At 56.2% G+C, this 24,368-nt stretch overlaps 1 protein-coding gene across 7 annotated transcripts; it reads left to right on the top strand.

The window, feature by feature from the left end:
• The first annotated feature begins 3,017 nt into the window (after positions 1-3,017).
• On the top strand, positions 3,018-24,165 carry CDC42EP4 (CDC42 effector protein 4). 7 transcript variants are annotated; one of them, XM_086687929.1, is made up of 3 exons: positions 14,848-15,344; positions 15,581-16,395; positions 21,978-24,165. In XM_086687929.1, exon 3 carries the CDS (start codon positions 22,097-22,099, stop codon positions 23,144-23,146), a length of 1,050 nt encoding a protein of 349 aa, XP_086544055.1. In that variant the 5' UTR covers positions 14,848-15,344; positions 15,581-16,395; positions 21,978-22,096; the 3' UTR covers positions 23,147-24,165. The 7 variants fall into 7 exon arrangements, with proteins under 7 accessions (XP_086544050.1, XP_086544055.1, XP_086544054.1 ...); XM_086687924.1 differs by lacking the exons at positions 14,848-15,344; positions 15,581-16,395 and adding an exon at positions 3,018-3,171; XM_086687928.1 differs by lacking the exons at positions 14,848-15,344; positions 15,581-16,395 and adding an exon at positions 18,794-20,322.
• Positions 24,166-24,368: the final 203 nt, after the last annotated feature.

The raw sequence follows: 24,368 nt of genomic DNA, 5'->3' as shown, positions 1-24,368 counted from the left end.
ACCCCTAAGTGGGGTGAGGCGGGGGGGCCTGTGCTGTCTTTTTCCCTGGAAGAAGGATAGAGGAGGGGACCACGGTACCCAGAAGCCTAAAGTCTGATTTAGCAACAATAATAGAAACCAGGGTCCCTTACGTTGGACTTGACAGTTCACAAAGCAAGGTCACATGTTTGTCTCCTGATTGTTACCATGCCCTCCCTACAGATGGGACTCAAAGAGACTAAGTGACCCCTCCGAGGTCACACAACCCAGATGTTCTGACCCCACATCTGGGCTCATTTCCAGTAAATTCCATGGCCCCTCTGCTCTGTCTCCACCCTTTGGCCCACCTCATCACCTTCTTCAGGTCCAGCTCAACCCTACTGTCGCCTCACCTAGCCTGGTGAGCAGTCCATCTCCCATGCCAAGGAAGGCCAGGGCGCCTCTGAGACACAGCGTCTCCCTCAGCCCCTGAGCCCTGGGAACTACTGTCCTGGGAGGACGCCTGACCCTGTGGATGGCCCAGCAAGGGCCCACTGAGGGGCTCACCGAACAGAGCTCGGTTTGAGGCTGGGGTTGCAAGCGGGGGAAGGGAGGGGTACAGGGCTCTGGACTCTCTTCATTCATTCATGGCCAATGTACTGCATGCCAACCCACACGGGAGATCCACCACCAGTCGGACACCAGCCCGCCCCCAGGAGCCTGTGGGAATGAACTGCTGTTTTACTCTCTGGGATTCCTGGCTGCTCCAAAGCCCTGATGTGGGTTAAATCCCTCAGAAGGGGGTTCATGCACCTGGAGCCTGGGGCAAAAGAGCCCCCACCCCAAAGGCAGACTTTTCCCCACAGTGGTAGAGGGCCTGACCCTGACTGCAGGCTCTCTGCCAATATAGCCTGGTATCCTGGGGATTTTCCCAGGCTGCACAGCAGAGGTTCCCCGGGGCCCTGTGAAAGGGCTCCAGGTGGTTCCCTAGAGCAGGGAACCAAGGCAAGAAAGAGCCCCTGCCTAGCAGGGTGGGCATGAATAGCCAGGGGTGGGCAGGGCCTCAGATCACCAAGGCTCCATCCCAAGCTGTACTGACATCAGGCCCTGGTGACACCCAGAGGTGCCCACCGGGACCATCTTGGCTAACCTCAGTGCGGGGAAAATGGTGAGGGGACTCAGGATAGAGCTGGGAAACCATCGATCATTCTGGAAAGTTAAATGACCGGCCCAGAGTCATACTTTATGGCAAAGCTGACTAGGTGACCTCTCTACAAGGAACTAGGATTAACCCACCTAATGTAACGAACCTTCAAGGCCGGGGCAAAATAATATGAACTAAGATGCCCAGAGCCCAGCGTCAACAAAGCAGGGAGGTGTGAGTTTGGGATGGGTAGGCACACTGGGGAGCAGGGGTAGGGCAGGCCCACGCAGCTTAAGAATCACGTATGCCCAACCCCCAGGGCAGGCCCCAGCAGTTCCCACAGGCAGAAACACGCGCCTGGGGTCTAAAGGCTTATAGGTCAAGTTATAGCAAAGGTGCAGTTAAGACCTCAAATCCCTCTCCAAAGTCAGGGGCTTAGAGCTCGCCAGAAATGTCAAGGTAGATGTTCAAGCTTCAAGTTTCTCATTTTGCTAATTTCCTCTGGTTATCCATAGGCCGCCATAGTCTGAAAGGTTAGAGCAAAACTTAGCCTCAGTAGATACTTAGGAGGTAAAGGTCCCTAGAAATTCACAGGGAAAATTAACACGGTCTTTCAATCAAGCCTCCCGACCAGGTAGGGTTCTAGCAAGGCGATTGAGATCACAGTCTAGAAGCACTCAGCTCCTTCCAGGGACCGCCTACATCCGCTGTGGGCATCCTGAAGGCAGGGTTGGGTTTTACACATCTTTGCCCCCAAGGCAAACCACTGGATTGTTCAAAGTTCGAGGAAGGAGCCTCCCTTGCAGAGCACTGAATTTGGATAAGGAGGGGCAGAATTACAAAAGGGTGAGGACTTTGTCCTAGAGGTATGCTTAATTGACGTGTAATCTAACTGGGAAGGCCAAACCCCCAGACACCTGTAAAAAGGAGAACAAATTACTAAACAGCTAGCCCTAAAAGACAAAATAATGTGTTAAAATTGCAGGGAAGAAGGGGTCAGGGTGCCGGGACTCAGCGAACCAGGTTAAGTTTTCTCTGGACAGATAAGGTTAAGCTGTGGTTTATACCACCTTTGCCTGACTCGCTTTAATTTTTTTATCTTTACTTTTTGGTTTTTTTCAAGATTTTTATTTGTAAGTAAATCTCTTCACCCACCTTGGGTCTCAAACTTACAACCCCGAGATCAAGAGTGGCAGGTTCCACCGAATGACCCAGCCAGGCGCCCCTCGCCTGACTTCCTTTAAAACCCAGGGAGCTGCTAACAGCAAGGGAATTCTCAGTTTGTGCCCCGTCCCCTTTCCTGTGGAATATCTCACCATTGGCGTTTATTACTTTGGTAAGGATCATTTACAAACGGAAGCCGTTTCTCAAAGAAGGAGCCCAAGGCCTGCTTCTCTGGGACTCAGGAGTTGGTCGTCCTCGAGGTCCATCTGCAGCAGAACTTAGCCTCCGCGGATACCCAGGAGGCAAAGGGCACAAACTTTGGGAAAGCAAGCCGATCGAAGCCAGGTCACCCCGCCCAAACCCCTCTGACACCCTCTACGGGGCTGGCGGGCCGGCTCCTTCCCGCCCGTCTCGTTTCCAGTTAGGGTCGGGGACGAATCCACGGCCCGGGGGACGCAGACCCCGGGTTCCCTTCTCCCGTCGGGGCCGGGCCCGGGAGGTTGGGGGCAGGGTGGGGGGGTACTGGTTCCTGGTCACCGCTGGGGCCCTCGGGATCCCACCGGCCCGGGTCCCGGTGGGCCTCCACGCCCGGGCCGCCCCACCTGGAGGAGCCCCGACAGCCTGACTCGCAGATTTGAACCGAGGAGGCCGAGCGGCCGGGCGAGAGTTCCCAGCCGCCATTGGTTGAGGCGGCGCCGTGACTTCAGCGCCGAGGGCGCGGGAGGGAGGGCGCGGGAGGAGCCTGGAAGGGGAGTGTCCGAGCGGCTCACCGCCCAGCGAGCCTGAGGGCCGGAGGGAAACGGACGCCGGCGCTGACATGGGCCTCCAGCCCCGGCGCCGCGCAGAGCCCACGGAGGGGACAGCGCAGCCGCGCCGGTCCGGCGCTCGCGTCTCTGGGGACCCAGGTAGGCGACCAGCAGCCCGCGCCCTGCGAGGCCTGGGTGGGTTCGGTCTGGGGGTGGGGGGTGGCTCGAGGCCCCCGGTGGGGGCGGAGAGCGTGGAAGACGCCGCGACAGGGGGCCGAGGGGCGGGGAGGAGGGCTCAGAGACCCCCACTCCTGCGCCCGGCCCCGGGTGGAAGGGCTGGGCCGGGGCGCGCGCGGGGCGGCCCGGGTGCTTGGGACCCGGAGCCGCGCACCCCGTGTCCGAGCCGAGCCGAGCGGGCTTTGGGGAGGAGGGGGTGGCCGAGAGCCGGGAAAACCGCGTTCTGCCTCGATTTCCTCTCTCCAGACCGGGATTCGGCGTCCGGCCCAGGGCGCTGCTGGGGCGGGTGGGACCGGGGCGGGGGTCGTCCCCGGCTTTAAAGGTCCGCCCGCTGGCCCGGGAATGGGGCGTGCGCCGGGATGGGCAGGGGCACAACAATCGCGGCGAGCCGCCCGCAGTCTCCGCGAGGGGGGCGTGTGTGCGCACGGAGTTCTCCGTGAATAGAAACCGAATTCTTCGCGTGTAGTGGCGGAGGCGTGCACACACGCGCTCGCTCTCGTACACACGCTGCAGCACACGCCACCCAGTGTCACCCGGCGAGGGAGGAAAGAAGGAAGGAGCTGCCTGGAAGGGAACGGCCGAGGAAACAAATACAACCTCCTTCCAGCCGCCGCCGCCGCCCCCCCCCCCCCCCCAAGCCGGGCTCCGGCCCCGCCCGCCTCCTCGGGAGACCTGGAGGCCGAGGCGGGAGAGGCCGAGGCGGGAGCGGACGCGGTGCCTCCCGGCGGGGTGGGGCGCAGCCGAGCTGGCGGCCCTGGGAGGGGGCCACGCGCGGGATCGGCGCGCCGGGTGCGCCTGGGGCAGAGCGCTCCTGGCGTGGCCGCCGGCCGCGAGCGGTCGGTTAATGATTTAATCGCCCGCTTGGGGCGGTGGAGCTGCGGTCGGCCGTCTCTGGCTCCGCCCCCTCCCTGGAGCGCCCCCAGCCGGGGGTACAAAACTGCCCCTGCCCCGGGTGCGTCCTCCACCAGCTGCCCTGCGGCCCGGGGCCGCCGCCGGTGAGTGCCCGACGGGGAGAGCCGGGCGGGAACCGGGAGCCGGGGCTGGAGGGCTGCGGCTGGGCGGGCTTCCTGGGAGAGGACTGAGCCGTGTGTGTGTGTGTGTGTGTGTGTGTGTGTGTGTGTGTGTGTGTGTGTGTGTCTGGGGGAGGGGTGCTCTCTGTTAACTCAAACCAGATTCCTGGTGTTTCCCGTAGAGATACTGCAGCCTGGGCTTTGGAAGTTTTCTTTCTCTCCCTGAGAGAATGGAGGGGAAATACAATGCTTTTTCTTTTCTGTTCACCCTTTGCAATCTGACTGGCTCCCACGCCCTCAGCTGCATCCTCGGCGCCTATTCTTTGCTCGTGTGTATCCGAGCAGTTGAATGGGGACAGGGTCCCCTAGCTGCTGAAGCCTGCTGGCTCTTCTCTAGAGGGTGCGTGGTGCTGGAGGGATGATCTCCGTCTTCCTTACCCCAGCAGCCATCTGGACCAGAGAAAGCTTTCCCCATGCAGCCGGCGTAAACAATGAGGGGCCCAGTTACAGGAGGGCCTCCTGCAATGCAACTTCTTCTTGGAACAGTCTGGGTTTCTAATAACTCCCCGCCGCCTCCGCCCCCTTTCTGAGGCTGGGGTGGAGGAGGGGACCACCAGCAGGATGGACTGAATTTTAAGAGAACAAAGGGCACAAAGGAAGGGGGAACTGAGCTGTGGATTTTCCCCAGGAATGGGGAGTTTTCTGGACCCAGGCTGGGCCCATCCAGGCCTCTAGGTGGCTCCAAGGCTCCCGGAGCAATAATGGGGTGTCCTGGGGAGTCTGGTGAGGCTCCGGCCCTGTGTGGTAGCTAGGAGCCTGCCAGGAGTGGGGGGGGGGGGGTGCCATGTGGGCTCCACCTTTTATCAGCTGCCCTGTGTGAGCTGCCCATGTGACTACTGATTAGTGTGGTTCATCTCCTCCAAATGTGGACTTTGGCCCACCACTCCTGGAGGACATCTGCTCCTTCCCACAATTGGGGCTTCAGTGAACCTTGGGAGATATCCCAGTGGGTTCTGGTCTTCCCAGGGGTTCTGGTGACCCACACAGGGACAGGGAGCGGGCTGGTGTGATCAAGGGAGTCTGCACCCAAGATGCGATGGTTTGGGGTGAATCTCAACCCCTCTGATATCCCCCTGAGCTCACAGACCCCCGTTAAACTGCTTCGCTCAGGCCTCTACTTGGAACATTCCGTCCTTTATTGGGGTCCTTTATCTGCCTTTTCCTCTCTCGACCCTTCTTTTTTTCCCTTCCTTTCTTCCTTACACATGCCCACCCACTGATGCTTATCCCAAGTGGATGTGCAAACCCGGATCTACTTCTGTCCTCCTGCCTCTTGGAGACTGAATGTCCAGCCCTCACAAGACGGGAGCCCAGGGAGCCCCAAGCAAATGAGAGCCTTATCTACAAAGTGGGGCTGGGAGGATTTCTCCGCCCCAACAGATGTCGTCCTGGGAGAGGAATCTTAGACCCTTCTTGACAAGTCAGGCGCTTTCCCAGCAGGGCCTCAGATTGGCTCTGGTTCAGGGATTCCAACCCCCTCCGTCTTTGGAGTGGTTGATTGATTTCTGTGGCCAGGACAGGCCGTGCCCAGGTGTGGCCAGCAAGGTGTTTGATATTGGCCAGGCTTGCTTGTTTTCTGTGTCCTCTCTTTCCCTCTCTCTCCCTCTCACCCCCTCTCTCGCCGTCACTCTCCCCTTCTCTGGGGTGGGAATAGAGAGCTGAGAATTTCTGCCTGTCTCCAGCTTCCTTTGCCCTAGGTGGGGAGGGTGGAGTCTGTCCCTTGGAGGAACAGGATCCGGGTTGATGCCAGAGATAAGGCTTGGGGGCGGAGGAACAGGGGTTGTGCAATCTTGCCCTGGAAGCTGAGAGAGGGCTGACCCCAGCTTTGGTCTTCTGACCTATGCACTGAAGGCTTTTCCTCAACCTTGGGAAAAGGAACCAAACCTTGGAGCCAGCTGGCAGAGGGTCCTGCAGGGCTTGCTCTGGGGAAGACTTCTGGGATGTTCGGGGGGGCGGAGACAGACCCATGCCAACCCTCTCTGGAGGAACTGGATGGTCACACCTGGAGGGACGTGTGGGTGTGTGTGGGTGCGGGTGTGTGGCTGGATGTGGTCCTTCCTCGCTCGCTCACAGAGTATCGCGAAGGAAGTCTAAGCTATTAGTTTCCCACATTCCCACTCAGTGTGTCCTCGAAGCTCCGGCTGAAAATACGCCTCTTGTGGAGCCTTGGGCTTCCTTCCAGAAACGTACATCAGAGTCTCCCCCAGGCACTGCCGGCTTGCAGCTCGGGGCTCCATGCCAGGGTGGCAAGCGCTGGCATCCAGACCCCTCCTTTTCCAGGAACAGGGGCACCGGAAGTCTCCACTCCGCCTCCCGAGCTGGGGAAGGGTCTCCCTTGGGGGTCAGGCAAGGGCAGTGTGGGGCACATTCGTGAAGGAAGGCTTCCACAGAGACTGAGCTGCCCTGCTGGCATTTCCCCCTCTTTCCTTCATCCCAGGAGCGGGGGCCTCTGAAAGGCAGCCGTTCCAGGGCAAGAAACACCCCTGAGTGTATACTCAGGGACAGCGTCTCGCTCGGCCAGGTCTGCTCAGAATCGTGCCGTTTTTGCAGCGGCCAAATGTGGGCTGCAGACCCCAGCTTCCAGATCTTCCCAGGGTGACCACGGAAGCTCTGTGTCCCGGCTTCTGTTCCCTGCCCCTCCTTTGTCTGTTCCCCCAGGGGCCCACTCCCTGCAAGCCTTCTTTATGCCTTAGAATATCGCCCTTGAGCATCAAAGGGGGACTAGTGCCCCTGGCTGGGAGAACACAAAAGGAGGCTTCTCCGGGCTCCACTATAGCTTCTGTACCTTAGTGAGGGTTGGATTAGGTCCAGAGAACCAGGGAGCATTTTATTGGGGGGTGGAGCGTGTGGAGGTTTTGTGCATTATTTGTCACTGGCGCCCACAGTGCCCCAGATTCCTCAGTTATCCGGCCCTCATCCTAGAGAGGAGCGGCAGGCGTTTCTTTTATCCCACCTTCGCCTCACACCCCCACCCCTGTATCAGGCTGAAATAGGCAAGAGTTTAAGTCTGGTCCCAGAGAAGCCAGACTCTTCATCCTGGATCGTGAAAGGTCAGGAAGGGAGAGGGGGAGCGGAGCCAAGTCTTGGATGTCTCAATCCACGGCCTGTGGGGACTGCAGTCTATCTCTGGGCTTCAGAAGCTGGGAGGACCCCTCCTCCTGCAACACTTCATCCTGGGGACCCCCCCCTAAGGACTTGAAAAGGGTCAGCTCTGGAGCCTTTTGGATTGGGTATCATCAGGTGGCTCCAGAGGTAGATGTCTTTGAACTTGGCCAGAGTGTCGCTGGGGATGCTGGAATTTTCCTCCTACCTTTCGAGGCATGGGCATAGGGCATCCACTGAGAGAGAGAGCACATTACAGCATCTTCACAGCAAATACGTGAGTGCTCGCCTCTTGTTGCGCTGAGGGCCTTGCTTACACGATCTTATTTAATCCTTATGGCAATGCTAGGAAGTACATAATGGCACCAATCCCTTTGAAAGCGTGCGGGGAAACTGAGGCACGTGTAACGTGCCCAGTGTGGCCGGGCCGCGGTGGGGAGTCTGGCTCCACGGTCCGTGCTCTCCGCCTCCACCCTGCGTGCTCCAGCAGGGCCAAGATGGAGATTTGCCAGCCTGCTCTGGAGTGAGTCCAGATCCACCCTCTGGAGAGCCTCGAGTGTCTTTCGATCCCCACTCCTCGGCTGAGCAGTGGACTCTCAGGAGAAGGGAAGTGAAACCAAACAGGGCCTGGCAGATCTGATTTCAAGCCCAGCCGCTTCTTTGTGAGGCGCCCGGGCTGGAGGGCGGAGCATCAGGGCCGCTCCCAGGTTCGGGGAGACCTGCCCTGGGTGCTCAGGCCAAGGGGGTCCCCACCAGGCACCTCTTCCTCCTCTCCTGGCTCTTCCCCCTGTGATGGCAGCCGCTGCTTGTGTCCCAAGGCAGGCTGGGGGGAAACACAAGCTTCCAGGAAGAGTCCCATAAACAAGCAAAGTTGCTGATATCCCGGAGTCACTGGCTTTTGGCTCCTTCAACTCCTGAGCGGCTTTGCGGCTTCCTGGCTTCCCGTCGTCGGGTCACAGGGCACGCCTTCCCTTTCTTTCCCCGGAGCTGTTTTCACCCCCGGGTTGGGGGCGGGTGGGGGGGCCTTCTCCTTCCCCCTCCCACTTGCCTTCGCTGCCTCCCTCTCCTGGCCCAGAGCACACGGTTCTGGGATCTGGAAGGAGGTGGATACAGAGACCAAGGTGAAGGAGCCCCGTGGGGAGGATGGCCGGTTGCCAGCGGGATGGAGCTGCCCCTGTCTTTCCCAGGATTTATCTGTACTTTTCGCTGGGGTGGTGGAGAATGGAGTGGCCAGGCTGGGAATATTTTAACCTGGAATTCTATGTAAAACTGTGTATCCTGTGCGTGTGCATGCATCCAGAACCTTCAGATCTCAGAGGCCGGGGCCCCAGCAATACTTAGGACCCTCTCCTGCACACCTTACGGTGGAGTGGGAAGAACCACAGTGGGAAGAAACTCAGAACCAGGCGGATCCTGAGACTCTTCTCTCAGCCCTGTTCTTCGCAAGGACGTGACTTGGTGGAGCATTGGTGTCTCTTAGCCTCAGCTTTCTTATCTGTAAGATGGGGACGATAAGTCCCTTGGATGGTGGGAAAGAACACCAGGACAGTGGTAGTACTTGTTTTGTTGTTAAAAAAAAAAAAAAACAAACAGGGGCGCCTGGGTGGCTCAGTCAGTTAAATGTCCAACTTCAGCTCAGGTCATGATCTCACGGTTCGTGAGTTCAAGCACCGCGTCCTGCTCTGTGCTGACAGCTCAGAGCCTGAAGCCTGTCTTCGAATTCTGTGTCTCCCTCTCTCTCTGCCCCTTCCCGGCTCGCGCTCTCTTTCTCTCAAAAATAAAGAAAACATTTAAAAAATTGGGGGGACAAAAGCAGTTTAGCCAAGACAGAGCAGCTGCTTGGTGCAGAGGAAGAGCTCAGTGAATGTGAGTTCCCTTTCTCATACTTCCGGTGACACATGGGCCACCTGAGATCCACAGGTGGGAGCTGGGATAGCACTTCCCAGAGTGGGGTCCTCAGCCCCAGCCTTCGAGCCCAGGCTCTGCTACAGTTCTGTCACAAGCCTAGACAGCTGCTTCTGTGTTTTCCAGCAGTCAAAGGGTAGATTTTCTAAGCTGTCGCGTGTTTTCCCTACTGCACCTTCGCCTGGCTAAGTTACTGGCTTCATTTTCTTATAAACTGTAAGAAACTATCAATTCTCTGAAATGAACGAGAATGTCTGCATCCAGTGGTGAGCATTATGCATGATCAGTGGAGATCCCTCTAGATCAGCGCTGCCAATAGAGGGAGGTACCGTGCCAGCCGCATACGTAATTTTCAGTTTTCCAGTAGACACAGTTTGAAAAACTAAAGACGGGCGTCTGGGTGGCTCAATCGGTTAAGCGTCCGACTTCAGCTCAAGTCATGATCTCATGGTTCGAGGGTTCAAGCCCCGCGTCAGGCTCTGTGCTGACAGCTCAGAGCCTGGAGCCTGCTTTGGATTCTGTGTCTCCCTCTCTCTCTGCTCCTCTCCCGCTCATGCTCTATCTCTGTCTCCCAAAAAATAAATAAATGTTAAAAAAAATTTTTTTTTTTTTTACTAAAGACAGGTGGAATTAATTTTAATGTTTTGTTTAACCCGAGTGTACACATCAAAAAGATATCATTTCACCACATAATCATAAAAAATTAAGACATTTTACATTACTTAATCACACAAAGTCTTTGAAATCCAGTGTGTTTTTAACACCTACGGCACATCTTTATTTGGATGCGAAATTTTAGAAATTCTTCATTCGAGGGGCGCCTGGGTGGCGCAGTCGGTTAAGCGTCCGACTTCAGCCAGGTCACGATCTCGCGGTCCGTGAGTTTGAGCCCCGCATCAGGCTCTGGGCTGATGGCTCAGAGCCTGGAGCCTGTTTCCGATTCTGTGTCTCCCTCTCTCTCTGCTCCTCCCCCGTTCATGCTCTGTCTCTCTCTGTCCCAAAAATAAATAAACGTTGAAAAAAAAATTTTTTAAAAAAAAAAGAAATTCTTCATTCGAATTTGAATTTCCTACCACTTAGGGTTGAAAAAGTGGGTTCGTATATAGTCAAGTGTGTTTAGCAGCGTGGACATTAAATATATATAAATTAAAAAAGAAAAGACTAGCGTCCCCATTTAGCAGCTGTAACAGTCAGAAAATACAGCTAGGTAAAGGGGGGAGGAGCATAATCCACTCACAATGACAAGAGGGCACAGAATGACCTGGGATAAACACCACAAGGAATGTGTATGACTTAGAACATTTAATAAAGGAGATTATCCAAAAGATTTGAATAAATGGCTATGAAGCTTTGATGTTGTGATAAAGTCCATTCTTCCCAAGTTCATTTCTTCTGTCCTTTCAATTCCAGCATAATCCCACTAGGATTTCTTCTGGGACTTACCGTTTTTAAAGTCCGTCTGGAAAAGGAACAACGTTAGAAACAATGCAAGGAAACTTTAGGGAAAAAATTAAAATAGGGATATTCCCCTATTAGATGCTCAAAATGTTTTACAAAGTGGCAGTGTAGACCTGGTTTAGAAATCAGCAGACCAGCAAACAAAAAGGGGAGTCCCAAGATAGATTCACGAGTGGAAGGGTATCTGTAAATAAAGAATTTAGGGGCGCCTGGGTGGCGCAGTCGGTTAAGCGTCCGACTTCAGCCAGGTCACGATCTCGCGGTCCCTGAGTTCGAGTCCCGCGTCAGGCTCTGGGCTGATGGCTCGGAGACTGGAGCCTGTTTCCGATTCTGTGTCTCCCTCTCTCTCTGCCCCTCCCCCGTTCATGCTCTGTCTCTCTCTGTCCCAAAAATAAATAAACGTTGAAAAAAAAAATTTTTTAAAAATAAATAAATAAAAAAATAAAGAATTTAATATCTGGTGAAGGTAACTTTTAATGCCTTACCCACATTTTATAACAATCCTATAAGGAATCAGTAACGTGCATACAACATTGTTGTATTTTAATCGTTTTTCTATTTTAAACAACCCACAATTTTATAAGCCACAGGCAGCTTTACTTTGTTGTATTTCCTTCCAGTATTTTTCTCTCTGAGTAGTTGCTCATTATTATATTACCTGGTATTGTAGAGGAAGTGGATATTTTCATAAACTGAAAAGGGGAGAAGGTCTTTGCTTCATAGTGTTAAAGCCAGAAACCACGAAACAAATTTGACTATATAAAAATGAATGAGCACTCTGGAAAAGAAGACAAAATCACCCAACTGCAAACGGGTGTGTGATAAACTTACAGAAGTATGTAGGATGGTAAGAAAATTTTAACTGCTTTAATATTTTAAAAAGTCCTACAAATCCATTGAAAAGGTGAAGCCCCTTCCCCGGAGAATTGGGCGAAAGGCTTTGACAAGCAATTCCCAAGAGAAAGACACAGAGGGCGATGATGCACTTTTTATTTTTTTTATTATTTATTTTTTTAATTTTTTTTTAACGTTTTATTTATTTTTGAGACAGAGACAGAGCATGAACGGGGGAGGGTCAGAGAGAGAGGGAGACACAGAATCTGAAACAGGCTCCAGGCTCTGAGCGGTCAGCACAGAGCCCGACGCGCGGCTCGAACTCACAGACCGTGAGATCATGACCTGAGCTGAAGTCGGACGCTTAGCTGACTGAGCCACCCAGGCGCCCCAGATGATGCACTTTTTAAATGCTCATCCTCCCTTGTAATTAAGGAGATACAAATGACAAGTTTGTGAGTGTGCTGATTGTCGTGTTTTTGTTGTTTCCAACTAAAGAAGATACAGCCCCTGGTATCAGACACTATATTCCTGTGTTGCTGGCACTGCAGCTTGGTGTGTAGAACCTTCTGGAGAACAAGTTCACAATAAGAAACAGAAGTAATTTAACTTACTTTTCGACCGGAAATAAAGATTGGCGCAAACTTAACCAGAGGATTTTTGTTACAGAGTTGGGATAAAACGGAAACAACCTAGCATTCGTTAGCGGCCCACTGGATGTAAAATTTTGGAATGTAGTCCTTAAATTAAAATAACGCAGACGTTATTTATGAACGTGTAAATATTTTCCCCCAAAGGTGAACAGTGCTTGGCTTTATTTATCTACCTACAGTGGAAGGTACTGCCCTTGTCCTAAAGGGGAAAATGCCTCAATCAGCACTAGCCAGTAGAAGCAGTTTGCGAGTTTCAGATTTCATTTCCATTTTGAATAACTGTATTTTATTATCTTTTTATTTTTCTTTAATGTTTGTTTTTGAGACAGAGCCTGAGCAGGGGAGGGGCAGAGAGAGGGGGAGACACAGAACCCGAAGCAGGCTCCAGGCTCTGAGCTGTCAGCACAGAGTCCGATGCGGGGCTGGAACCCACAAACCCTGAGATCATGACCTGAGCCACAGTTGGGGACGCTTAACCCACTGAGCCACCCAGGTGCCCCAATAACTATATTTTAAAAAGTGAAAAGAGATAGGTGAAATTAATATATTATTTAACCCAATATATTCAAAATATTCTCATTTTAACATGTAACCAATAGAAAAATAGGATGAGCTATTTTGCATTTTGAAGTGCATTGTCTGTTTTGCCCCTTAGCACGTGTGAATTCGGACTCCCCGCGTTTCAGGTGCTCTGTAGCCACGTGAGGCTGGTGCTGCGAACGGTATAGCTGTAAATAATGTAATAGCCCTAGAGAGGCAGCAGAAGGCAGGAGTCACTGAGAAGTTGTGGTGTGGAGTACGTGGGGTTCGCCTTGTGAGCCCTGCTCCGGCCAAGAGCCTCGCATCCTCATTAGCTGGGCCGGGCTCACCCAGCAGGGAAAGCTGGGAAAGTGCACAGGTAACTTGCAGCTCTGGGAAGCAGGTATTGAAACTGGGCCCTTGTTCACTTTCCCTTTCTTCTAGGAAGCAGGAAGTGGGATCTGCCCACATGGGGCTGGGCAGTGGCATCCATGGGCCAGTGAGCGTGGTCTGGATGGGCAGGCAGGCAGGGGTGATGGAGCAAATACAGGGCCCCCAGCCTGGGAGGTTTTAGGAAGGGAGCTTGGTTCTGGTCTTCCTTCTTGGCAGCTGGGACTACCAGGAGACACGAGGGGGACTGAGACATGAGGGGGACTAGAGCGGAGCGGGAGGGAGGGGGACTAGAGCGAAGCGGGAGGGAGGGACGTTGGAGGCGGGGCCTTGTGCTGAGCTGCTAAACACGCCAGGGGAGTCCTGGCTTCTGCTTCAGGTTGGTCTCTTCCCCCACCCACCCCTTCCCAGGGAATCAGAACACGGGGAGGTTCCTCTGAGCAGGGAGCAGGAATGAGATCCTGAGTAGGGAAGAGCGCTTCTGAGCCAGCCCTGAGAGCAGATCTCTGACAGAGAGTCCGTCCCAATGAGTCTTGGTTCCAAGGCTCTTGGATAAGCAGCCTCCCGATGCCGTCCTACCCACCCACCCCCGTCTTCCACGGGCACATTCTCAGCTGGGAACATCTGAATAGGCCAGGAGGCATCACCTCGTACAGAAAACCATGGGTCCAACGCCCATCAGAAGTGGGCTGAAGTCATCATTTAAGTAGATGTGAGAGTGATCTGTCGGGTGAGGCTCACGCCGTCTGAGCCTCAGTTTCCCTTTCTGTAAAACGGGCAATCTTGATACCCTCCTTGCAGGGCGAGGGGCACAAGTGGCCCATGGTCTAGGACAATGCCTGGCATGCGTCAAACACCAGACTCTGTCATTTAGACAGTGTTGCTGTTTCCACCCGTGGCTTGGTGGTCCACCATTTGGGGGGGAGCACTGGGGTGCTGGTTGCCCTGTGTGACCCCAGCCTTTTCTCTGCTCCCGTGCAGCCACCGGAAGAGCTGAGCTTAGGGCTGTAGGAGCAGCAGAAGCAGAACTTTCACCTGCCCCGGGCATCTCGGATAGCGTCCCACTGTGGGATCACCTGTGTGGGAGGCTGGCCTCCAACTTGGAGCTTTAGTGACACTGGAAATTGGCCAGTCTCCGGTGACGGTGACGGTGGGGGGGGTGGCGATTGTTACCTTTCATCTCCTCAGTTGAAGAGGCTCAGGCATCAGGAAGCAGCTGTTGGGGAGCGAGCTCTTTCGGGGGAGTCCTAATCTCCGTGTCTCCCCTGACACCGGGCTGCTGGAGGTCACCCACCTTCTCCTCCACGACTTTGAATACAACCTGTCTAGCTTGGTGGGGGGGAGGAGGAAAAGAGAACAGACATCCGTGGGGGATTTTGGTGCAGAGAGAGTGGACCCGAGACCCACCTCACCCAGCCCCAGCTCGGTGCCTTGTATTGGGCCCTGAGAACCAGACAGTTTTAAGCTGGTTTTGAAATTAATGTCTTTTCCTTAATCAGCCGTTGATGCTTTGGGACATTGATGCTTTGGGATTTTTATGATTATTATTTTTTCTTACTTTTTTTTTTGTTTATTTTTCACAGAGAGAGAGAGAGACAGAGACAGAGACAGAGCATGGGCGCGGGAGGGGCGGAGAGAGAGGGAGACACAGAATCCAAAGCAGGCTCCAGGCTCCGAGCTGTCAGCACAGAGCCTGATGCGGGGCTCGAACTCACGAACCTTGAGATCATGACCTGAGCCCGGGACGTGAGCTCAACAGACTGAGCCACCCAGGCGCCCCTATTATTATTACTATTAGAACAGCATATCACATCAAAGGAAACAAAAAAAATTGCCTGTTTTCCACTCAAGCCTAACTTAACTCCTCAGTTTCCCTGTGTGCCCTTTAAGCCTTTCTCCGTGTAGACGTGTGAATGCTGTGTATGAACAAGCCTGAGCTCTGCCTGCTTTCTCCTTCCCCTTAATGCCGTTTGGGAAGCAGCTGCCCGTGTGGCAGCGTGGTTTTCACACGTTAATCGTTCGAGTTACTAGGACCTACTCCCCACACCCCTTTCCTTATTCCTGGCCGTTAGGTTGTTTCCAGCCTTTCGTGATTCTAAATAAGGCTTCTATGCATATCTGCGTGTGTGGCTTTTTTCCTGCTTTGAAATCGTTCCACAGGACAGTTGCTAAATCATAATCATTTTAAAATTGTTTTTTTTTTTTTTATTTGACGTTTATTTATTTTTGAGACATCGAGAGACAGAGCATGAACGGGGGAGGATCAGAGAGAGAGGGAGACACAGAATCGGAAACAGGCTCCAAGCTGTCAGCACAGAGCCTGATGCGGGGCTCGAACTCACGGACTGTGAGATCATGACCTGAGCCGAAGTCAGTCGCCCAACCGACTGAGCCACCCAGGCGCCCCAATCATAATCATTTTAAAGCCATTGTTTAAAGAAACTGCCATAGTTGCCCCTGCCCCAAGACCACACTTGGGGGCAGTCCCTTCATGTGCCCTTTCATGTGTCCCTTAAGTCCCTTAATGTGGCTTCACCATCTCTGAGAGTATGGTCACTCCATACCCAGGGATTTTAAGGAGATATTTGACACGGATAGACAAGAGGTACAGGAGTGGGTAACGGTGGTATTTCATGTTTCCATCCCAGGCCTTTTTTTTTTTTTTTTTTTGTCGCTGTTCAGGCCCAGATTATTTTAAGACCATGCTTCTTCATTTCCTGATGCAAACAGCACACTTACAAATACGAGGGCTTTTCGTAGTGCGCGTGAAGGAGGTAAAAGATTCCAAATAGTACTAAAGTCGGCTAAAACAACAACATTGCCCCCACCGCGGTTCCTCCCGCGTTATGTAAGAATGTGGATCAAAGCGTCCACGGTTCTGTTCATTCACCGAGCAGCCCGTCAGCCCCGTCCCACCGTTGGGAGTTAAACCGTCTTGTGCCTTCGCTGGGATTCCTTATCTTTGCAGGAGAAGTCTGCCGAATGTTCCAGAAGGCACCGAGTCTCTCTCTGGCCTCAAAAGCCAGAGCCTCTAGCCTCTCAGGGAGGGAGAGGCGTGGCCCGTGTTACGCGGAACTTGCACAAGGCCCTTCCATGTGTCGCTCCGGCTGGCAGGGGCTGTGTGGCAGAAGGCCTCCCCTGTTCGGGCAAAGTTAAGTTCTTCCTAGTGGTGGAGTGTTGGCTGCACCCTGGGAGAAAGGTCCGCAGCCCAGCAGGTGAGACCTGCTGGGGGGGGAAAGGGCCTCTGGGGCTTGGCCGGGGCCTGGAGTCTTTGATTCTGCCCTTCCTCTCTTCCCCCATCTGGGCCCTCAGCGACTCCTGGTGTCACTGACTCCAAACCCTGCCCCACATGTGCCCTCCTCCGTCTGTCTCCGTAGCCGCATCCGTCTCCTGGCCCCCATCCTCTGCCCTGGGCTCTGCAGCGCCGGCCGTCTTGTGCACCAACCGTGTGCTGCTTGGGAACTGCCATCTGTTTCCTTTCCTACCAAGAATGCCATCCAGACTCCTACCTGGTCCTCAGGGGGCTGGGGCTGTGTGACCTGGCCCTTGGCCCCTGGGTTTCCGTTCTGTTCCTCAAGCTCCGCAAGCTTCTTCCCTCCCCTGGGGATGTGCTCGTGCTGTTCCCTCCCTGGATTGCTCTTGACCTGCCTGGGTCCTTTCCACCATTCAGTTCTCAGCTCACAGAGCCCCTTCCTCAGAGGGGCCTCCCCCAGGCCCGTGACACCCACACTTGCTCCCCTTTCTTGACGCCAAGCACTTGAGAGACTGACTGTCTTACTTGCGTGTATGCAGCGCTGTTCCCCACCCACCCGTATTCACTACAGACTTGCCCCCGGGAAGGCGGGGCCTTATCCACCTTGAGATTTCCACTGTCCTGTCTTCGGAGCCTAGACAGGTATGGGAAACCGGGTGGATATGAATGAATGAATGAATGAATGAATGAAATGAACACGGCCTCCTGTCGCCATCCCAAGCCGTGACTGAGGTTGTCTTTCACCAAACATCCCCTTGCTTTCCACCGTGCTGCTTGGGGCTGGCCCCGGATGGGCGTTAGAACAACTCAGGGGAGTTGATGGAGAGGCGCCTCCGGTGGCAACGGCAGTACGGTGGGCGTAGAAGCATGCGTGCCGTGAAGCAGGGTGAGCTGCGGGTCAGCTGCGAGAGTGGGAGGCCGGCCTTGCCGCCCCAGGAGAACTTGGGTCTCTCGCCTGCCTTGGCCCGGCTGCCAGGAGCCAGCCACTGCTTGGGTGTTCGGAGCGCACCGGTCCAGCCTGTCCTTCTGTCTGTCTGGTTGCTGCTTGACTGGCTGATCTGGGAGGCCAGTGCTCTGTGTGCAGCATGCCGGGAAGGATGGGTGAGGGGTCCAGGCAGGCGCTGTCCTCCGGGGTCCCAGAAGCAGAGCTGAGCTGGGAGCGTGATTGGTGTAAACCAGCCAGGGGCCTGGCCTTCCAGGGAGGGTCCGTTGCTCCCGCCTTGAAGGAATGTTCTGGGAATGGTGGGGCCAAAGGGTAGAGGCATCTGGATCCATCAGAGGCTGGGGAGAGTGAGGGACAGCCGTGGTCCCTGCTCCCTTTTCCTTTGCTCTGGCAGGAGAGTGGAATTATGGCTTCGGGGCAGGGTGGTGGTGCCCCGCCCCGGGCAGGCAGGCTGTGGGGAGTGGCCGCCCTGTCATCAGGCAGCCTATTTAGCCACATCCCCAGAGCTGAGTCATGGCACTTAGCAACACCCCCTGCCAAAGGCACAGCTCTCTTTGGCAGGATCCCCTTCCGGGTGGGAGCGCAGGCCTCCTGACCTGCCGCCCCCAGGACTGGCCCAGGCCACCTGCTTGCCCGTAACCTCAGTGTTCCATCTCCTCACCCCCGCATCGCTCTCTGTTCAGAGCTTAGGGTTCTCACCAGCCCTGAAGCCTGGCCCATCGAGTCTGAGCTCTAGGATCCCAGAGACCCAGACCTTGGCCCCGTCCCAGGACTGCTAGGCAGTGGGATGGCAGGTGACTCCACAGAGACCCCAGCTCTCTCCAGACTCTTTCATGCTGGGTGCTGGAGGGATGGTTTGGTGTTTTATAAGCCGGAAAGCCTCATTCCCACCCCCAGGGAGCGAGGCTATAAGTAGCACACGGCACCGGCCAGACTTACTTTCTTTCTGGGGGTGTAGGGCCCAACAGGATGCTGGGGCCCCGGGCCTGGCCGGTGGGTTTCCCCCCTGGCCGCTCTTACCTGTTCCTTTGTTTTACCCTCCAGGATAGAAGGGGGGCTGATGGCATGATGGGACCCTCCTGTCCTGTAGTCTTGGTGGCCAGAATGCCAGGTCCCTGTGAGTGGCCACAAGCCACTCCATGGGTTCTGCTGAGCCCTTGGCGGTTGAGTGTGTGGTTCCCCTTTCTCTGTCAGGAGCACTTCCCATCGGGAAACCACAGCGCTTCAAGTTGCCTACCGGGTCTGGGGATTCCTACTGTTGCAATGAAACCCTGGACTCTGGGAGTGCATGTCTTGTGTTCCCACAGTTCTGACCCTTTGGGCCCCCTTTCCTGTCTCCCACCCCCACCCCCCTTTTGTTGTTGTTGTTGTTGTTTATCTGGTAAGTAGCATAAGCTTTAGTTTCCTAGCTGTGTTCTCAACCTGGGGCAATTTTGCACCCCCCCAGGGGACACTTGGTATGTCCGGAGACATTTTGGTTGCCCCCCCCTGGGGAGGGATGCTGCTGGGATTTAGTGGGTAGAGGCAAGGGTGCTGTGAAACATCCTACCATGTGCAGGATGGCCCCCACCACAAAGAATTATCTGGTTCAAAGTGTCGACACTCTCGGATCGATCAGGAACTTTCTTGAGGAAGCAGCTAGGCTCCTCCTTTTTCTGGACTCTCCTGGCCCAGACGCAAGGAGAGGTGTCCAATTGGTAAAGGTAGCTGGTAAAGGATGCTACCCACCAAAGGCCAGAGAAAGGTCTGGAGCAGAGCACTGGACCAGGAGGCCAGCTTCTCGCCCAGCTCTGCCGTTTGGGGCAGAAACCTGGATGAGTGACTTTGCTTCAGTGACACCTGTTTTCTGGAGCTGCTCTGGGTGTCCCTTCCCTCCCAGCTCTTTGAGATCCCAAGATTCTGTGACTAGAGGCAGGAGTTCAAATGCAGGCCGTTTGAACACGTGAGCCTTTCCCATTGTTGCGTCAGTGTCCTGGGGGCAGCAGAAGCTCAGGGATTCTCTGGTACCAAGCGTTCATTAGAAACCTGGTTTGATTTCCTTCCGTTCCTAACATGTCTGAGACCAACCCCAGCCTCCCTTTCTCTTTTTTAGCCAAAGAGAGCTTTTCCCCCAAAGGTTTGCCTGGGAGCCCATGGCAGACCCAGAAGGTCACATATGCTGACCCTCTCCTGGGCAGTGTGGCGAGGGGATAACCCTGAGGCCAGTACTTCTCATGTAGTTGGAGTGAGCAAACCGGGACCCATGGGCCAAATCTGGCCCACAACTTGTCTTTATATATAAAGTTTTATTGGGACGCAGCCATACCCTTTGTTTCCATGCAGTATGTTGCTGCTGTCCTACTGGAAAGACGGTATCTTCCCCAAAGCCAGAGATCTTTAGTCTGTGGTCCTTTATAGAAAATGCTGGCCAATCCTTGGTCTAGCTGGTCCGCGTCTGATTGTTCAGAGGTTAGGTCCCAGGGCGTGGGCAGGAGAAGAGGGTTCAGGTTAGGGATGGGGAGAGCTAACTCGCCTGAGGGTTGGTGGGAAGGAAGGGGCAGGAGGAGGGAGAGCTGACTGGCGGTAGTGAGAGTCCTCACCTGGCTCTGAGCCCAGCCCAGATCACCTGCGCCCCGGTGCCTGGCTCCTGCCTCCCGTCCTAGAGAACTTTGTTTGCTGGAGTGACAGTCGCATGACTGCCTGGGGCGGGGTTTGGGGGGTGGCACTTGATGGTTGGGGAGCCGTCAGACTGGGCGTCAGCAGCTGGACAAAGACTGAGAATGCTGTGGGGGGTGTTTGGAGGACACAGGGGTCAGGCCGGCCGGGAACCCTGGAGCCGGCTAGAGGCTGAAGGGAAGCCAGCGCGGCCCCTGGACTGGGAAGCAGAAAGGGAGATGGGGGAAGGCAGGACGGAGGTGTTGCCTTTCAACAGGTCTTTGAAGACCCATTGCTAGATGGGATTCAGTGGTGAGTCGGCCCCGTCCGAACCCTCTGGAAGCTCAGGGTCCAGTGGGCACATTACAACCCAGCTGGCAGGAATAGAACGATGTAGCCTGTGCCTGCCGGGAGAGGGGACATCCAGAGTGCTGGGAGGCCGGAGGCGAGGTGGCCAAGAGGGTTCACCCTAGCTAAGGACGGTTTCCCGGAAGAAGCGACGTCTCAGCCGAGCCCGGAAGGACGTTGAGTGAGCCAGGTGACAGGGTGTGCCAGCAGGGACCTGCATGTGTCCAGTCCTGGAGTCCAGGAGGCAGAAGCTGAGAGAGGGCTAGGACAGAGAGCAAAGGTAGGGGAGCGGCAAGCAGTGGCGTGGAGGAAGGAGGGAGGCAAGGGCGGGTCGCCAGATCGAGGGGTCTGCACCGGTGAGTCCTGGATGGCTTTTGTTTTAGAGAAAAGGTGAAGAATGGTCTGGAGAGGGACAGAGGGGGAAACGGGGATCTGCTGGGCTGGTGTTGGGGGCCAGGTGGGATGTGGCGGCCTAGCTGGGGGTGAGGAAGAAACCGGCGGGACACCCACGGGTCGCGCTTCGCAGTGGGAAGAGTGGTCCCGCCATGAAGTCTTGTTGGCAAGACTACGGCCACCATCACCCCTTACCCACCCGCCTTGTCGGATCCCGTCCGTCTTCCTGCCCTGCTCAGCCCTGCATTGCTGGGTTTAGCCTTTGGGGCAGGTCCCTCCAGAGGGAAAAGGACTGGTTTGTCTCCAACGGTCGACCTCAACTTGGTGCTTGCCAGGAGCTATATGGGTGGTACCTGGAGCTTTCAGATGCCCCAGGCTCTCCGGGGCCCCCCTCGCTGATCCTCAGTTCCGGTTAACTGTCCCCCCGGGGTCGGCAGATCTCGGGGGCCGGGCCGTCTAGTCCCTGCCCTCCTCCTGCACCCTTAATGATTCAAGAGACCAGAATTTTCTAGTCTTCATCCCTAGGAGACACAGGGTGAGTGTCCAGCAAAGAGCTTGGCCCCACGGTGGAGAGGTCGCAGGCGGGGTCCTCGTTTGCGGGACACCCAGTAAGGACTGGAAGGCTGGAGAGCTGGTTTTGTGGGTCCCAGCGGCCCCGCCCCAGTTCTGATTCAGAAAGCGAGTCTGGCCGCCCACATACGTGGAGGTGCCGGGCAGCGTCTCTCCGGAGCCCATCCTGTTCTCTCCCTCGTCAGAGGACCATGACTCAGGTTGAGGTGTCCACTGCCTCCACGGGGATTGAGGTCAGACAGCAGGAAGAACCTAGAGCGTGTCTCCAGCCCGGCTGTCCGCGGGAGTCCTGTCCTGGACCCAGGCTCTTTCCCAGACTGCCACACGGAACCGCCTGTGCATCTCCACCGCCTTAAACGTGGTTGTGTTCACGCTGGTGGCATCCTGGTCGGGGGAGATGCTGTCCTTCGGAAGAAGGATCGTCCTTCTCTCTGGTTCGGGGAAAATGTGTCTGTGGCTACCTGAACTCTACATGGCTACCTAACCCGAGTGCCTGCGCGTGAAGAATCAGGCAGGCTTGGGCCACCGGTGGCTTCTTTCACAGTATTTCATTCTGGTGGGAGAGCTGAGGTTTGGGCAGCAGCCCCTCTGTAGATGGGCTTGCTGCCCTGCGGCCAGCCTGGGTTAACCCTTTGCCTGCTGTTCTCTTCTTGCAGCCCTATGATCTCCTCCTTGGCACCCCCTATGCCCGCCGGACTTCACATCTGACCCCCGACCCGCCTGCCGCCTTGGGAGGCCCACCCCCCGCCCCCCGCCCCCCTCCCCCACCGGCAAGATGCCCATCCTCAAGCAGCTGGTGTCGAGCTCGGTGCACTCCAAGCGCCGCTCCCGCGTGGACCTCACGGCCGAGATGATCAGCGCCCCCTTGGGCGACTTCCGGCACACCATGCACGTGGGCCGGGCGGGGGACGCCTTCGGGGACACGTCCTTCCTCAACAGCAAGGCCGGCGAGCTGGACGGCGAGTCCCTGGAGGAGCAGGCCGCCTCCTCGTCCTCCAAACGCGGCCTCCTGTCCCGGAAGTTCCGGGGCAGCAAGCGGTCGCAGTCGGTGACCAGGGGGGACCGGGAGCAGAGGGACATGCTGGGCTCCCTGCGGGACTCGGCTCTGTTCGTCAAGAACGCCATGTCCCTGCCGCAACTGAACGAGAAGGAGGCCGCCGAAAAGGGTTCCGGCAAGCTGCCCAAGAGCCTGTCGTCCAGCCCCGTGAAGAAGGCGAGTGTCGGGGAGGGCGGCCAGGAGGAGGCGGGCGAGGGGGAGCTGGCGCCCCGGCGGAACGGGGCCACCGCGCTCCACTCCCCCGACCCCCTCCTCGACGAGCAGGCCTTCGGGGACCTGACGGAGCTGCCCGTGGTGCCCAAGGCCAGCCTGGGGCTCAAGCACGCCGAGTCGGTCATGTCGTTCCACATTGACCTGGGCCCCTCCATGCTGGGCGACGTCCTCAGCATCATGGACAAGGAGGAGTGGGACCCCGAGGAGGAGGGCGGCGGTTACCGTGACGGGGACCCCGCAGGCAGCACCCTCCGGGCTCCCCCGGCCCTGGCATCGGCGGCCCCTCCGCGGGCAAGGCAGCAAGAAGGCGCGTCGGGCCGGGACCCGCCCCAGGACGAGGGCTGGGCGGCGGCCCCCAGCCCCGGCTCGGCCCGCAGCGAGGGCAGCCACACCACGCGGGACAGCAGCTCCCTGTCCAGCTGCACCTCGGGCATCCTGGAGGAGCGCAGCCCCGCCTCGCGGGGGCCCGACAGGGCCCGGGCCGCGCTGCCCCGGCAGCAGGACAAGGAGTTCTCCTTCATGGACGAGGAGGAGGAGGATGAGATCCGGGTGTGAGGGGCACCAGGCGGGAGGGGGGCTCCGTCTCCTCCCTGCCCCCTCCCCCCCTCCAGGCCACCACCCCCTTCCCTTCCCTGTCCCGTCCCATCCTGTGCAAGGCAGCCAGGAGCCTGGCTTCCACCGCAGACCCTGGACGTCCCCCGTCCTGGACGTGGGGCGCCGGCGAGGCCGGGGCCCCAATGGGGACACAGGGAGGTGGCGTGGGCACCCAGCTGCCTGGCGCACCCAGCCCTCCCGTGTGCTGCGGGCCGGACCGGGTGCTTGCGGCAGGAACCGGTTCTCCCTTCCCTCCAGCCCGGCCTCAGACGGTGACGCATGTCAGCCAAGTCCCCGCCTCGTGGGGCAGCAGCGGCGGGTCAGTCCGGGAGCGGCCCCGGTGCCTCAGCCAAGGACGCTCGGCTCGCCTTTCCTCTCCTGGCGTTTCTGCTGTGACTGGTGGCCGTGTGGCAGGAGGAAAGGTGGTCCCACGCCCCGGCCCCCCGCTCCCGGCTCCTGCACCGTGAGCCTGGAGCCCCTTGGAGCAAAGCCGGACCGAATGTGTGCACTAAACGCGGCCCCTTCCAGGGGGGAGAACAGGATGGGGAACGAAAGAAAGGAGGCCCCAGGCTTCCTGAATTTTCTAAAAGGGGCCTTTCCAGGATGACACTAGGAACAGGCTGGGCACTCGCTCGGCCCCTATCGATCTGTTTGTTCTCCTGTCCTGTGTAAATCCTTCCAGAGCATATCTGGAACAGTGTTAACAGCTCTGCTACCAGATGGAAGATCAAATCCTTTTAGAAAACCTTTATACTAAGTGCTTCCAGACTTTATTTAGAACTGTATGGGGTGGGTGTCCGTGCGTGTGTGTCCTTCCCCTCCCCCCCACCCCATGGCTATTAACAGTTGAAGGCAGCCAGTGTAGAAATTTTCTGGAAAAGGATTTTTTAAAAAATTAATATATCATTTCTTGGAGGGCTAGAAGCTTTTTTGACTGAGTTACTCCCCCCCCCCATACACACACACACACACACACACACACACACACACACAAACTGACCACTTCCCCTTCCTTCTTTAGGCCTTTCTGCCAGCCCACTTCTGAGGCCCCTAAGGGTAGAGGGTTGCCAGATTTAGCAATAAAACAAAACAAAACCAGAACGCGGAGATAAATTAGGATGTCGGGCATACAAAGGATAATCTTTGTAGTATAAGTATGCCCCACACCATGTTTGGAACATAC

Source organism: Puma concolor, chromosome E1, assembly GCF_028749965.1.
Source record: "Puma concolor isolate L17-30 chromosome E1, mPumCon1.1.hap2, whole genome shotgun sequence".
NCBI lineage: Eukaryota > Metazoa > Chordata > Mammalia > Carnivora > Felidae > Puma > Puma concolor.
This window is presented reverse-complemented; position numbering and strand designations above follow the sequence as displayed.

Bases quoted from the DNA above. Each gene is read 5' to 3' on its own strand.
- CDC42EP4 (XM_086687924.1), top strand. From the start codon at position 22,097: ATGCCCATCCTCAAGCAGCTGGTGTCGAGCTCGGTGCACTCCAAGCGC.